Here is a 16,807-nt window from a genome sequence, read left to right as displayed (position 1 = left end):
CTCGACTTCACCTTATTTCGGTCTTTTACTCTTCCCCTCTCCCACAGCGTGGAGTAGCAGACCAGAGACTGTTACTCCGGCCGACCTGTCCGCCTTTCTGCACCTCAAACCTGTCTCTCTCTCCACGAACCTTTGACTCCAGCCCACTCTCTGGATTGCGACCGGCGAATTAAATCGAGAACATCTCCTGTGAGACCAGAACTGCCGCCACACGCTCCAAGGGTGTCGGGTACACATACTATTTATGTGTATGTGCGAGATTGATAGTTGTACAAGTTTAATTTCGGGTCTTACTTGCCTCAATACTATACGCTGTCAGCTGCGTGTACTATTTCACAACCGTCTGATACTTGGCCGATCTCCCATGACCTCTTTCAAGCATGAGTCATGCATCACCGTTCAGAGAGCAACAGCAACTTCGTTTCGGTCCATTAGGCACCGCTCAACCAGAGAATATAGCGTGGAAGTGATTTCGGTAGCGATCGCCACATAGATTTTGAACTTGGAATGTGTGCAGAACACTGAACGAGGAAAAAACCTTTCTTTTAAGGACAGCCCCATCAGCGCTTGCATTCAAGCACTAAATCTGCCACACCAGGACCGCGGGTCGCTGCTTGTAGGCGGGCAAGTGCGGCATATCCCGTCGCCCGGGAATGCTCGATATACGGTGCTGCCTAGCCTTTGAGAAACTAAACGATAATTGGAGCCCTTTAATCCGGCCGGTGCAGTCTGATCACGTATGCGTTTTCTCTCGGGAGGATTAGGCGCTGGACTCTACGGCTTTGCGCGAACACAAGCATTCCCTGGAGTCCACGCTGGAGTTCCCGGTGCGTAAACGATGTTTTATGCAGTTCCCCCCCCCTTTTTTTTCCTTTTCCATTGTTTGCAGATGTTATTGAAGACTGACCGTTAGGGGCGCTGCAGCGAGCTACGGGTTGCGCCCTCGCCCCCCTCATTAACGCGTACCGGGAAATCGAAGTGCGAGTTAATCCTTGCGCCTGCAGGTTTTATCTACCTTCGTCTTCAAACAGACTGCCCGTTTCGGCAATTGATTTGCCCCAGAATTTCCTTCCTATTATTCGACGCGCAACACGCAGCGACTGCTCTTTTGTTTCCTGGGGACAGTTACCTCCGCATTTTCTTCCTTACAATCCCCTGCTCATTTTAAGGCATTCATTCGTGTTAATCCATGCGAGGAACCGGCGATATACAGGGTATTTCGCATTACTTGAGCCACTGGGAAAAAAATTGTTGCAGTTTAACTAGGCTAAGCGGGGTTTAGCAAAATGGTCCCGACCACGTAGACGACTCCGGCGGACTCGCTCCGTTCATAGCGATAACTGCAATGCGAATGCCACGACAGCGACGCCGGCTCCCTTCTCAAGCAAGCGGCGTCACGTGGTTAATCAGGTGGCCACAGCTCGGAGCCCATGGCGGAGGGGAGTGACGTGGTACGTCACGTGACTACTACACCTCCACTGCTCCTTCACTTGAAAGTCAAATTGTGGCGCCGATGACCTTGACTTGAGTTTTCGCTTAAAAAAAAAGTGGGAAAAGGACTGGACGCATACAGCAAAAATACAACAGAGGTAATATAATAATGGTGTTCTGTATCGCTATCTGTACACTCTTACTGGATAGTCAGGTAAGGAATTCGTTACGATAAGGTTTTATACAGCTGAAAGTACAGAAGAAGCTTTATAAGCAGTAAAAAAATCCAAAAAAACACAAAGAAGTGACTAACTCCAATGATCTTCACTTCATCTTGCAAAGCATGTGGCAATTACACAACTGCGCAGCTCAGCATAGTAATCAAACACCACTTAGCACAAGATGCCCAACAGAAGTGCCCAAATTTTTGCACGCTTTGTTGCGTGTAACAATGCATGAGCATTAGAGATCCCTCCCGTGCAAGTACTCCTCCTCTTTCACAGATCTGAAGATCCCGGAGAGTCTTCCTACTACTCCTGGTGCAGTGGCTAAGCAATGCGCCACTGCCCCGGCAGGTGGCTGTTTCAAACACAGCTACCGGTGAAGTTTGTGAGACCCAGGTTGCTCTTCCAAAGGTCCCGTAAGGATCATTATTGCGCAGGTAGTTTTTTGGAAGGCTGTGTCCTGCCCGGTGCGGTGAGCGGTTGACAATGAAAGTAATTCAATTTATTTGAATTAATTTCATTGTCAACCGCTCACTGCACCGGGCAGGACACCTGCTTTTTCGTGGCACGGACGGATGTTGGCTCTTCTCGTGAGTGGGACCTGTAGAGTTATCGCATTAATTGTTTATAAATGTGGTGCTGCTGTCGAGGATATGCCTGCTGATCTGCAGTTGGTGACGTTTTTCAAGCATTTCAAGGGCTCAGATCTACTCAAACTCCTTTTGTCTGCACAAGACAGCGATGCTGCAATGGAAAGAATGCGAAGAAAGCTGTTACCAGGTTTTCACAACCCAAAATAATCCAAAGAGTGTTTTAAGTTTGTGGAAATCTGTTGCTTGCATTTTTCCCACCTTCTGTGCATGTAAAACCTAATCAGGCCAAATAAAACCTCAATAAATTTGGCCGCTGGCTCTTTTTTCTGCCCTCAGAAGAGACACAGTGACTACATTCAACATTACAATAGAAAATGCTGGGACAATTTTATTAGTGTCCCTTCTTGTACACATATGCTTTCCTCATGCACAAAAATCTTATAAAATTTCTTGTAAATAATTACGCGCAACTGAAAAGTTGCATCTAGGATTGTCGCCCATGTGTTGTGCAGTGAACTGAGTAAAGCTAAAACAGATGTCTCACAGAATCAGATTTATATACAGGAGTCTTAAGTAGCATATCTGATTAGAGCTGGAAAAAACCACTAAGTAAAGTTGGCACAGAAGTGCCCAAACTGCCCACCTCGCAGGGAGCAGAGTAAGGTACCAGAAGGCCAGAGCAAATAAAAAAACTTTTACAGTATTATATTATACGTTATTTTTCACAGTGCCAATACAATATAAAGCAGATAACCAAGTGAAATGTTTACAGAATGGTCAGTTTGGCTGGTGATACTGTTTTGCCAATATTGTCATTTTACTGACAGTAAAAGTGTACACAGCCAATGTTTATTTTGATGCATTAAAGTGCGTGCCTTTAGGAATTTATACTCTTGCGAATTCACTCCCCGCTGCAGTAATGTACACTGAAAAATTTTACTGCAGTTTAAGTGGTACAAAAATAAAACGCCTATACACAAAAGGCATTTTCACACAGGTAGGAAAAATAGTGGGTACAAAAAACAGTAGGCAGTGAATGTCATGAGCTGGGCAAAATTACTTACAGCAGTCAACATCAACAAAGAACTGTTATGATGTGCACCTGGAATGCTAAGTACCAAGGACCGAGAGACAAATGCATTTCACACTTACAGAATGTGAGCCTGTGGTAAAAAAAACCTGTAATGATTATATTGAAATTTTAAAATCTTGATGGTTTTAGCCTGCTCAGGATAACAATATGAGAAGGCTGTAAAGGAATCATTTTCACGTACAATTCCCAGCAACATTTGGCATCGTTTGAAAAGCTGATATGAGCAGAATGTGACAACATGCAGACACATATAACAATGTGGCACCTTCTGCTCAAGTAAGCATCTAACCTTCTCAAGTTTTTGCATAATCTTCTGACATTTCAGGCTGCTAGTACTTTAAGTCTGCAGTCAATATGCAAAAAAAAAAATATGTGAGCAATGTGCAAACATATGCCATACCAAATAGCTTGCCACCATTTTGGGTAAAAGTTTCTCATAAAAGTGCTAAAGACTGCTGTATATGTTCTAATGCCCCTTTGTAGCTGACAAAACACTCATCTGCTGTATCAGACATAACACTGAATACTTGAGCATGAAATGTGTATGATACAGCCAGGCCATCACCTTAAGGGAATGATGTGCATCACATAAGAAAACATGAAATGCCATGTGGAATCTGCCTTCACCTGGTAAAAAATTTGTAACTGAATTTCTTCTTTCATTATTCGGTTTAGGCTTCCCCAGCTGTGATAGCATTGCTGTGACATCAATGTTGACTTCTGGTTACAGGAAACATGCAATGAATGCAGAATAATAGCTGCTTCATCATTTTAATTCATTCCAGCCATTAGGTCAGCTTGACCTAAGAGCTGGAATGACACCTAATCAATAAGCTGAGTTATATTGAAGTTTTTGTATGTCTTATGTGACCTCAACTAACTTTTTAAATTACAGCCACTGTCTGGTGCTGAAACTGAAACAACATGAGAGAAGGAATGCAATTACAAATTATTTACAGACTGTAGGTAAATTCCATGCGGCAACCCATGCATATCATTGTCGCAAGCACTATTATAAAGGAACAGCCTCTACTCCTTCAAGCAAAGTTAACAAATGCGTCACTCTGTAACATGACAACGAGATCACCAAAATTCTGTTGCACACTTTCCTGCCTCTCACAACCTCAAACTGTGCCCCACTCTGGTGACAGTACCTGTGACAGCTGTCCAACATAGTCCAAGTCATTGCCTGCCGCCATAAGAGATACACTCACGGTACAAGGCCTACCAATGGCACACACAAACTTAACTATAACAGATTCAGGTTGTACATTCACTGCCTGATGATAATGACTAATATGACTAAATTTCACCAGGTCTCTAAAATAACACAAGGACTAGCTGTGCACAAAGAGAAATCACAAGAATGCATGGAAAACAGGATGGACATACAGGCCCATTGAAAACAGAGCAGAGTTCACGTAGCAGTACCCAGTGCTTGCAGTGCAAACACGGAATACATTTTGTTCCCTTCAGCCGGCAGCTAACATTTGCAATCACAAACATTTCTCATGCTTTCGCTATGACACATTTAACATCTAAATGTATAGGGATATGAAAATCATAGTGCACGCAGCTGGAAAAAACTGCAATATTCTTATGGACAGGTCAGAAACAAATTACCTATGTCAGACTGAAATGTGATCCTTCACGGGTATCAAGAACACATTGATATTGATTCTTCAGGCTCCAGCATGAAAGCGAAAACAAGTTCATGGATGCATGGAAAGCATGTAACACTGCCACATTCCCTTAAAAAAAAAAAAGTGAGAAAAGATTGTTTTTACAAAGCACATAGCATGTACTACCATGCATGTATTTCTTGACTAAACGAGGAAAAGACTAAACCAGAGATCAAGGATGCTGAACATGAAACAAGTACTCTTAAAAATCAGCCAGAGACATAACCTTAAGCCCACATGCAATACTTGGAATGCCTCATAAGTACATCAGTGTCAGCCACCTTGTGTGTGATGAGTACATGTGCTTACTATATCTTGACAAAGAAGAAACAAAAGAAAAAAAGGAATGAAGCATATAACTTATTTCACACTCCATGGTAATCAATACTGCAACTAAGAGGCTGTGCTGCAAACTTGGCTGCATGACTGCATTCCTGTTCGCTTTTAAGCATATTTCGCACACCTAGACCGCTTTAACACAAGCACTTTTACTCCTCAGCAATCGACGTGCACTGAAATTTTCAAAAGCAATTGAAGCAACGTGCTACTATTTTTCAATGATTCATCTAATCTTTAGTGCTGTGCCCCGCCTCTCACCATCATGTGATGCTAGGTGTGCCCAAACCGAAAAACTTCACAAATACTACTCCGAAATTGCATGTATAGGCCAAAATTTCAACTACAGATGACATTTTATGTTAAAACTATAGATAACAATGTACTGTCTGAAATGCACGAACATATACATTGCTGGTCTGCAACTGAAAACTGAGCATAGTATGGAAGCTTTGAAGGAATGGAATATAAATGTTACTTTGCCATATGTAAAAGTCTTCCCAAAACTAATTTTACTGGTACTATTTTTTATCCATCCTTGGCATATAACTGCTCACTGAGCTCAAGAATGCTGAAGGCAGCCACTGATTACATCCAACAACTTGAGTTAGAAATAAACGCACCGCGTTAACAACAGAAGCCATATTTATAAGCACACCTGATCCGTGACCACTATGTACCTAATGGATTAGGACCACGTGGCTAGCTATGACATACTACAATGCCAAACTGTTTTCCTCGAAAATGGCCAGTAATAAAAGTAAAGATGCTCTCTATCTACTTCTTGTTGGACCTGCATTGCCTCAAAAGCGGTACCTTGAAAGGATACTGAAACCGATTACAAGCGGACGATTTTGGAATTCTGTAGCCTCAGTTTTATCTGTGAAGATGCTGTGCCCATCAAGGCTCAGTTTTATCACACATATGGAAACACCTCTTTGGCTTTAACCGCCATCACAAAACAGATAAGTGGCTATACAGCCTAAAACCCTGTGTAAATAGACAAATGCAGTCTTAACTACAATGAGCATAAATATCACAAATATCGAGCAAAAATTGGTAGCTAAACCTGCAAGGCAATGATTGTACTGTAGCTCAAAAATATATCTGAGAGACATTAATATAAAGTCACTGATTGCCTTGGTGAAAACTGCAACCTGGTACCATGCTGCAAATTGAAGTCGGTCCATATAGTGAAACTGCTAAAAATAGGTTGTGAAATACCATATTTACTCACTCACATAATGAACCTATCTTTTTTCCAGAAAAGTTAACGTCAATGTGCGTGTGTGTGTGGGGGGGGTCATTACAGAGGGAAGAAAACAGTTCTGAAAGATTTTTTCACAAGAGTCAAAAAGAGTCCGTCCATCTATCCGCCAACAAAAGCATGTGGTCGACAAGTTGCACCCCCACGTCACCATATTCCGTGTCGCCGTTGTTTGGTGTCACACGCTTCAAAAGGTGCTTGCTGTACAACGTCGTGATTTGATGAGTTTGTAAATCCTTGTTAATTCGGACTTCAAGGAATTGGACCGAGAAAAACGTCCGAACTAATAATGCATCTCCGACCCCAACCCACCCAAAAATATAATGTCAGAAACCGCTCACATCACAGTTAATTTATTCGGCGAAAACCAGGACAGCGGTCACCTGCTTTTAAGATTAAAACTGCGCAACAATGACGATTTTTCTGAATAACGTCAGATGCATACTGTGTGCACACTATCGGGATTGTTAACACAGGACTGCGCCCGAATGGTAAATGTCACCGCGACATCGTTGACTGTGCAACGCAGTAGCAGTGCAGCCTTCTCACAAGCGGCGTCGTCGCATGTGAAGAGGTTCCACAGCACAGACTGCGAAGAGCACGTGACCAGCGCGCATTTCCGCCAGGATGAAAGAACGGAAGAATCACGCGGACCGAACCGAGAGAAACGCGTCGGCACCAGAACGGCGAGGCACCTTCTGGTGAGATAATGTAAAGAGCAGCGACGCAAAAATCAGCGTCTGAAAAACCGCAAAACTGTACTCCGCTGACTGACCGGTGCGCTGCCAGGGCTGCCATCCCCGTGGTGTGGAGAGAAACTCAAAAAATCAAAACCGAAACTATGCGGCCGCACAACTTTTCGGCGGTGGGGCGCTCTAAACGTTGTCACTCCTGCCATTGTGCGACGTAAGAGGCGTGTGTTAACCTCTCTGACCTGTTATTTGCACGATTACTCGCTATGTCGTTCAACAGCGACACGGTATCCGGTCGGAAGCCCGTTCGAATTAATGAGCGTCCGATGCCACAGGTTTGCATGGTCGTTGGCCGAGACCACAGGAGCAGTCGAAATTATCTGGATTTTCGACTTAATGAGAGCCGAATTAACGATGTTTCAACATAGTCGACGGCACCGGTTATTCAAGGCGAGATAAAGCGAACGCGCTGAACGCCAGCCCTGAAGGTCAGGCGTGCATATTTACAGGAGGTAAAAAAAATAGAATTCTTTACGGAAAAAAAAGGGGGTGGGGGAGGGAAGGGGTTCATAATGCGAGCTGATTCATTACGCTAGTGAACACTTATTTGCAGCAGCAGAAAACAGTGATCACATGAAAAATGGCAACTGCACAATCCAGAGTTAAATGGGCCAAATAACTTCATAAAATTAATTTACCTTACTCAGCCATTGATCAATTAATAAAGCTCCCATGAACCATAAGCCATTTTATGAAAAAAATGCAAATTCAGCTTGCCAGAACTAGTTGAAGCTCTACACGCGACAATAATTCACATGTAGTGACTTGCATCTACTCCATTGGCCGTTACAAATTACTGATATGCTCATGAGTGTAAAGGCTCAAAATATTTCTCGTTTTACACCGTACTGAAGCCAGGATACAAAAAGAAAATACATTATCGAGTCTGACAGGCTGTCTTCCGTTGAGCATTAAAGATAAACGGAACATCGACGCTGTTCTCATAGTTTTCTCCTCTGTCTTGTTCTGCGGCATCTATTCTAATATTGTACTGTCCGGCAGAATATGGAGGTTTGTTGCAATGCCAGTTCTGACTGCCCATGTGGAGACACTAGACACCTTTAGCACACGGTGTACTGTGCTATCGGTACCGTTACCAAAGTATGGGGAGCCCACGCGCACTCTGTGCACATGCGCAGATCACCTTGATGGCGCCAGGAACCGGGTATCTGTGTGCACACCTGCCACATCGGGACCAATCAGCGCGTGCGCACATGTGTTGGGCGGGATCGCGATACTTCGGTAACACTAACATGGTATGCTAAATGTGTCTACTCTTGTTTGCTGAATGTGCCCTGAAGAAGAAGCCTCTTACCTCCTCCGCCTATCACGGCTGGAGATTTGGGTTTTTCGCCTACTCCACACTTGCTCCCATCTGACTGGCCACTGGAATCAAACCAGAACTTATTCCAGTGCCCCCATCAGCACTGTGCCTACCCGGCCAGCATCTTTGGGCTACCTAGTCAGGACTAAGAGTCTCTAGCAGCATCGGAGTTGGCGCCCTTTTGGTCCCGTTCTTTCAGCGTCCAAGTTCCACCCTTGGCAGCGCCATGAAGTTCCAGGGTGGCATCATGTAAGGGTTCGAGGCAGGCGTGGTGACCGATGGTCACCGTAGTGATGCCAAGCTTGCGGCATTCCTGGTAAAGCTTCACCTGAGTGCCCTCGTCGAGTGCACTTGTGGCCTCGTCGAGGAGCGCCATTTTGGGTCTCTGGCAGAGGACGCGCAGGAAACTGAGCCGCTGCCGTTCGCCCGGAGAGAGCGATTCGTACCACATGGGCATCAGCGAGGAGTCGAGACCACCGGATCGCTTGAGAAGGTGGCCAAGTTCGACCAGCTCAATGAGTCTACAGAGAGCAAAAAAAAAACAGCAGCTATAAAACATGTGAATATGGTTAGAGGCAAATGATGAATAGCAGCACTAGGAAGTACAAGCTTAATGCATCCTCCTCACACATAGTACAAGAAACGAATGTTTGGAAGCATAAAATACAGGCATGATGAATAGGAACAAGACAAGTTGGTTGGTTTACGATCTGGAATAAATGGGAACACTGAACAGGTGAGAGATGACAGTGCAGTGGTGAGTCAGCACTGTGTTTTGCCCCTAAGTGTTTCTTTCTTGGTGCCCTGTCGTCGCGCTTCAGTCATGGAATACAGTCACCAACTTGCCCAACAACTTGCCTTGCCAGACAAGGAAGACATGGCCAGCCTTCCAAAAGCTCTGGGTTTCAGGGAGAGTAAGAGCAAAATTGACACAGCAGCAGCCGAGGCTAGCAAGAGCAGACAAGAATAATGGCGACGTAAAAGCAGAATGGAAAAATTGCGCGAACTGCCACAGAAATCAAATTAATACAGTTTAAAAGATAGGAGACAATTGCAGTGGGAAAGAACCAGAATATGATTAAAAGTAAAAGTGCAAATATTAAAAACAAAACAGCCACTAATTATTACTAGGCAAGGTGGCACTCGCTACCGCTTCACTACAAAGGGAACAACAATAAGATTTTAATCTATCTAGTTTTGCGCCAGAGGACGAAAGTTTCAAAAAATCAGCTTCGTGCATATGTGTGCTATCGCGCAATGCGCTACTTTCGCAATCTTTTGATGCAATTTTGGCATTACTGGCGATAAATTGGCCACACTGATAGCAGGTGACACGTGCAACGGGGTCACGCTGATGGTCGCACACTCACTCCAATTAAGAGCTTTCGCTGTAAAAAGATGCTTTCGCAACAGCTGTGCCGGAACGGCCAGCACTTGGCGGCTGCAGAATGACGAAAGGAGGCAAACGCGGAGGGAAAAACCACGGCCGGACTCGAGCGGCGGCGAAACGAAAGGTCCGTTCGATTCGCCTGCACTACGTGAACTGGTTCTCGCGGTGCTGCACTTCGCCATTCGTTTCAGCGGTGCAAGATGGTGCCGTCTGCACGACGCCATTCGTTTCAGAAAAGTGCAGACGTTGGGCAGGTCTAGTTCAGGAAAGTGCAGGAAAACTGCACCTCCTCAATGGCCGGTGCCGAAATGGCGCAGGTGCAGCCGCCATGGAAGCAGACGACGGCTTGCGCGACGATGGCTTGCGCTTTGCGATAAACGGCGGATATACTGAAATTATTCCACTCGTCGATGATAACAGTGCCTCACACGGGCCCGCAGACTCTCATGGAACGTGAGTGGCCACCCGAGAAGGCGGCGACGGAGGCGAGGATGGCGGCCCTCGCCGGCACCTTGCATCTCTCGACCATCGTGCTCTCGAAGGACCCGGAACCGGCGTCTTTACTTTCTACTAATAAAGTTATATTAGTACTCGAAGCCGGTTATGTTAACTAAAAAGTAAACACGTGCATGCAGCGCATGATGCACGTTGTTGCAACAACCGCTTAGCATGCAATTCGGCGCGCGCACACCTCAGTCGTGTTGCAGTAAAAGAACACACGTGTGTTTCGGTTAGCTGCCGCGAGGTTGCATCGATCGAGGCTGATTCATGGAAACGCTTCGCTGCGATGTGCTGTTTGAAAATTCTTCACGCGGTTCGGGATGTTGGCGGCCGTTGATTTGGGCGCCACGCTGCTGGCTGCAATTTGATGGCGACGCCAAGGCTAGCAGATGACCAGGCCTGCACTCGACCATTCGTTTCGGAAGTAGGCAGCACTTGGAACTGCTGGAACTGGCGCTGCACGCTCGCGGCACCACCACGGCACCGCTGCAGTACTTTATAGAACTGGTGCAGGGAGTGCAGGCGAATCGAACGGACCGGAAGAATGCTCCCCAAATTCCACCGAGGCCAAGAGATGGCGCTGCCGGTACAGCTGTGCGAAAGCTCCGTCATGTACTTGGTTTAGGAGGCCGTGACGTCACGGCCTAGCACGTGAACAGCGCATGTCGACTTTGTTCCTAGGGGCGCCGGCGCTCCGCCCGTTATGAAGGAGGGCGCGACGTGGGCGCGACGTCACGCCCTATCGCGTAAACGCCGCGTTTCGGTTCCTCGGCGAGCTAAGAGTTAATCACGTGACCCGATTTTAACACGACAGCGTTAATAATAATTGGTTTTTGGGGAAAGGAAATGGCGCAGTATCTGTCTCATATATCGTTGGACACCTGAACCGCGCCGTAAGGGAAGGGATAAGGGAGGGAATGAAAGAAGAAAGGAAGAATGAGGTCCCGTAGTGGAGGGCTCCGGAATAATTTCGACCACCTGGGGATCTTTAACGTGCACTGACATCGCACAGCACACGGGCGCCTTAGCGTTTTTCCTCCATAAAAACGCAGCCGCCGCGGTCGGGTTCGAACCCGGGAACTCCGGATCAGTAGTCGAGCGCCCTAACCACTGAGCCACCGCGGCGGGTACGACAGCGTTACGGAACTCGTGTAGCAGAAAAAGCCGGCGTCGGCGGCGTTGGCCGTGAGCAAAAAATCCTCCTCCTCGCAATGCACCCCACTGCCCCAACAGACAGCGCGCGACGGCATTATGCCTCCGTTGCCCGAGTAGAGTTGGGCCAGGTTGCGAGGCTAGTGCGGGAGCGCTGGCGAAGGTTGCACCCGACTAGAGTTGAGCCCTGCTGGGAGGCTAGTCCTGCCACAACGCAGAGGGAGGCTAGCCGGCGCTCCCCCTCCTGCGCGCTGCTGCTGACGCACGTGATCCCTCCCCCTCGGGCTCTGCGCTACGTGGTTTGCCGCTCCATTTCACCGCAAGGCGTCGCGCCTAACGGGCGATGGTGTTCCGTGGACTCCCTGGCAGTGCTGCGACACGCTCTCGCGTTCCACTCTTAAAGGCGAAGCTTAAGTAATCTTTTGGTTGACTTTGACGACCGTGATGACTTAGAAATAACCTTGACCTCTGCAATGGCTTGACCATTGGTCAGACCACTGATTGGCTTTCCAAGCTTATAAACCGAAGGCTTGAAGGGTTATGGGACGTACACGGCGATCTCAGCCCGTTACCTCTAGTAGTGAACGAAAACAAGCCAGAAGTTTCGTAGAGAGGCGCTCTCAGCTGTACAACAATCTGTACACAACACGTATTTGTACTCGACATGGTCTCGATTTCATGTCAGTGGCTCGGAGCCTGCAATCACCGGCGTATGCAAATTTTTCTTGCCCGTTCAAAAAGTTAGGGGTCGGCCAATACGACGTGTCCACAAATATGCGACTAAATAGGGCAAAACATCGGCCTGCATGTCTGAACAATGCACCGCCTCTGTCAAAAAAATGCAAAGCCGACCGGGTTTGTTCTTGAAGCATGCAGTGCGGCTCGTTTTGCATCGCCAACCTTAAATGAGTATAGACACCCAACTTTTGGGTGCGTGTTTTGTTTGTAACGATGCGTAAGACATTATTATACATTGATTACCACCCAGTATTCTCCTACAACCGCTAATTAATTTATGATCGCATTTCTTTCTCGTGCTGTTTCGGTTTCAACGGCCGAATAGGACTGTGACGTCAACGTGTGCTTATAGGTCACGTGAGACATGAAAAAACTGCAATATTATCCCTGCTTCCGCATTCGTTGTCATTCCGGTTCTTGGAGAAGGCTGGCTTCAGCGCTGTAGTGAAATGAAACGATGAAGCAGCGATTACATGGACATTTTTCCATGCCTCACGTAACACAAAAGCACTCTTTGACGTCACAGCCATCGTTCGGCTGTTGAAACCGGAACCGCATGACAGAAAAAGTTCGATTATAAATTACTTAGCGGTCGTAGGTGAATATCACATGGCGATTCATGCGTAGTATTGTCGTCGGCATCATTGCAGAGAATACATGCCACCAAAATTAGGTGTCTATACTCCTTTATCAAATGCCTCGAAAGTGGGAGAAACGTTCGTAACTGGACCATCGACGTTTATAAAATCCACATTTGCTATACACAAACCCAGAGCACGGATTAGAAGCGACAGCCATGGGCTGCGACAAATGCTGCACAGGCGGCAACAATACTGCAGTTCCCCATTGATATCGGCGAACTCGGTCCTGGGAAAAAATCCTCGCGTACTCTTCACCAAGGCGGGAGCGGATGAGTCAACCAAGAGGCAACGAGGCCGCAAGAACAGCCGGTGGCGGCGGCATCAGATGGCAGCGTCTGTCCTCGGTACGTCGGACGGAGCGGGTTGCAGGTGGAAGCTAAAGCTGGTGGTGTTAAACCGAAAGACGGCTGCGGCCTCGCCGGAGATCTCCTGTTTCCGACTCTCTACACAGGAGGAGAGGATCTCTCGCTTTCACCTGCTGGGAGACGGGTCGAAATTCCGTTCCCACGGGCACTCCGAACGGAAGACTTGGCGCAGCGGTGAAATCTCAGACACAACAGTGCTCGATGACTCGGTGGTCTTTCCTCCTTGCCACTGACGGAGCTGCGAGAGTGCATCGGCACCGCCTCCTGCCGTGCGCACAACTGCTAATACCCTGACTGGGCACCTTTCAGAGAACTTTATTCCCCGGCCAGGGATCCAGGGAACACGAACTGCATTTAACGGGCTGATGGTACCACCGAGGTATGCCCCTGCCTCGACTGCACAAACGCGCAATAAAATCTACCGAGCGGTTTCCTTCGTAACGAAGTCCAGCGACATTGTTCCGAACCGGGACCTGCTGGCCCGAACGAGTCGGGCAGACCAAGGGCCCCACATCTCCAACAGCCCGTGAAAACTGGCAAAAATAATGCATATGTAGCCTTTGTCAAACGAATAGGACCCAAGGATTTTTTTGCCTCTGTGCACTGAAGGTCACCTCTTGAAGGTGACAAGAACTCACATCCTCACACCCTCCGAAAATGAGCAATTTCGCAAATGCTACAAGAGCACCACTCTAAACTAAAGAGAAAGGAGCATAACTCTACAATCTAAAAAGAAACTATGTATGCTCTCTGAAAAGGGAGTAAGCTTTTCTCTATCGCATCCCCCCCTATAAAAGGGAGTATACGCTAGAGGACAGCTTACTCCGTTTCTATTCCCATATGGGCGTATCCCTGTTCAGAGCGCACACGAGAAAGGCCAACATTCATGGGGCGAACTTTCACCGCGAAATTCTCGCGTGGCGCGCTGTCGCGAATTCTATATGTTGCCCCACCACGCGAGAAAGACCGAACGACGCCGGCGAACGCCGCTACTCATCCAGGCGCAGTATGCATCCCTTATAAAAATTGTGTGCAGATACTCAATGCACTAGTTATTGACTTTATTGCCTTTTTACAGATATTTCTTTTTGTCTATTCATAGCCTACAGACTGTCTATAGAAAAAGTCAACTAAAAATGCGTGCCCATAAATCCATACCTTGTGTATATACTGTCAAGAGAATCTGCATTGCCCACAGTTTATTCTCTAGCATTTGTCCATAGACTCTATACAAATTTTATAGACAGAAGTCTATGGAGCGTCTATAGACTGTCTAAATAAATTTTTGTAAGGGGGGCACAGTATGCAATAGCCGCAGCAACGCTGTCATTACGCGCAGTGGCTGCGGGGCCCGAAATCAGCAGCTATAGCCATGAATAGCACGCAAAAAGGCAAAATAGCGTGGAGAACAAAAACAAAAGCGGCCCTGATGTCAGCAACGTACCAAGTAAGTTTCAGTAGAAGCCGGGCTGAAGTACTGCCCTGACCGCACGCTGCATATTTTAATGCGAAAGCACTAGATGGCTCCATCGAAACGAAAACCCGGCGTCGCACAAAAAGTGGCGCCGTTACAAAACTCGCGATTGGTCGAAACGGTGTGGTGTCATCAGAGGCGGAACAATACGAAACGTTAACCAGTAAATAGTCAGTGCTATACTTACAACTGCACCAGCTGCAAAGGAATATAGTAGCATTAGAATTAGGAAATAACGAACAGTATATCAATGCTTTCGAATTACTCCCATGTAATTTCATTAAGTACCCCCAGTAATTCTGGCTGTTGCCCCAAGAGGGCGTTAGCACTTCCTTCACGTTATCCTTCCAAGGCACCATTTCACATGAGCCATACACCATGGAATGGTTCTTAACGTTGTTCACACACACTCCACCGGCACCAAACGTATACCCGTGGCAGCGTGGATCCTCGGAGCCTATTTTGTCGCTTCCAAATACCGCAAATCAACGCACACCACAACTGAAGCATGTGAGAAGACGGAATCTCAGAATTCCTTACGTTATTTTCATTGCAACGCACGAACCATTGAATTACTGCAGAGAGGGGAAAGAGAAAAAAACTTGCATTCACTTCATTTTTGGAGCCGCCGTGCAAAGCTCGGCGCCAGCACGTTCTTCAAACGCCACCTCTGAAGTTTTAAGTTGCAAGGGCGTGTATTAGCTTAGATCCCAAATTTGGTTGTGTGTTATCAGAAACGTGATGATTCATGTCAAATTAAATGCTTGTTTTGAGAATATTAGCTAAATTATGCTCGAATCAGGGCGAAACTGAGCCGGCCGCAGCCATCGCGAGCAGACGTTTCGGGAACATGGAGAGTGGGGAACAATATAATAAGAACCACACTCCGTTTCATACGTACATCAGGTGCAATGCTGTAAAAGGTACGGAAGTAGTCTGCGATAAAAAAAAATGAAGGAAGAGGTGTTACTCCGCGCTTGTTCTGTGGCCGAGTCAACGACACGATAAGGCGACAGCCTGTCGTCAGCAATAAAAGCGCATTTACTCAAGCTCAAGACGAATGTATCATGTAATAAGCCTGCAGGCAAAACATTAACTGCTTTTTACTCATCAACCGCCGCGGTGGCTCAGTGGTTAAGGTGCTCGGCTACTGGCCCGGGTTCGAACCGGGTTTGAACCCGACCGCGGCGGCCGCATTTCGATGGAGGCGAAACGCTAAGGCGCCCGTGTGCTGTGCGATGTCGGTGCATGTTAAACATCCCCAGGTAAAAAATTGTAAATTGGTTTTTGGGGAAAGAAAATGGCACAGTATCTGTCTCACATATCGGCGGACACCTGGACCGCGTAGTAAGGGAAGGGAGTGAAGGTGGAGTGAAAGAAGAGGTGCCCTAGTGGAGGGCTCCGGAATAATTTCGACCACCTGGGGATATTTAACCTGCACTGACATAGCACACGGGCGCCTTAGCGTTTCGCCTCCATCGAAACGTGGCCGCCGCGGTCCGGTTCCAACCCGCGAACTCCAGATCAGTAGCCTAGCGCCCTAACCACTGAGCCACCGCGGAGGGTCAATTCGAAATTATTCCGGAGCCCTCCACTACGACACTTCCTTTATTCCTTTCTTTTCTCAGTCCCTGCTTCATCCATCCCCTTACGGCGCGGTTCAGGTGTCCGCCGAGATGTGAGGCAGATATTGCGTCATTTCCTTTGCTAGAGAAACCAATTTTTTTCGCTCACCACAAGGAACGCACAACTTTTTTATCGCGGATGGAGACACCGCAAACAAGGGCGCGCTTATTGGCTAGTGCCCACAGCCGAGCGGAAAAGCGGCGGATGATACTAAAGAA

General features: G+C 47.1%; 1 protein-coding gene across 1 annotated transcript in view; it reads right to left on the bottom strand.

Moving 5' to 3' along the window:
• Nucleotides 1–2,921: 2,921 nt before the first annotated feature.
• Nucleotides 2,922–16,807, bottom strand: part of LOC144107460 (lysosomal cobalamin transporter ABCD4-like) — a 29,993-nt gene continuing 16,107 nt past the window's right edge. Inside the window, exon 3 of the mRNA XM_077640465.1 lies at nt 2,922–9,223. Coding sequence (XP_077496591.1) covers nt 8,848–9,223 — 376 coding nt within the window. The 3' untranslated portion in view covers nt 2,922–8,847. The remainder of the gene's footprint in view (nt 9,224–16,807) is intronic.

This window comes from Amblyomma americanum, chromosome 10, assembly GCF_052857255.1.
Source record: "Amblyomma americanum isolate KBUSLIRL-KWMA chromosome 10, ASM5285725v1, whole genome shotgun sequence".
NCBI lineage: Eukaryota > Metazoa > Arthropoda > Arachnida > Ixodida > Ixodidae > Amblyomma > Amblyomma americanum.
This window is presented reverse-complemented; position numbering and strand designations above follow the sequence as displayed.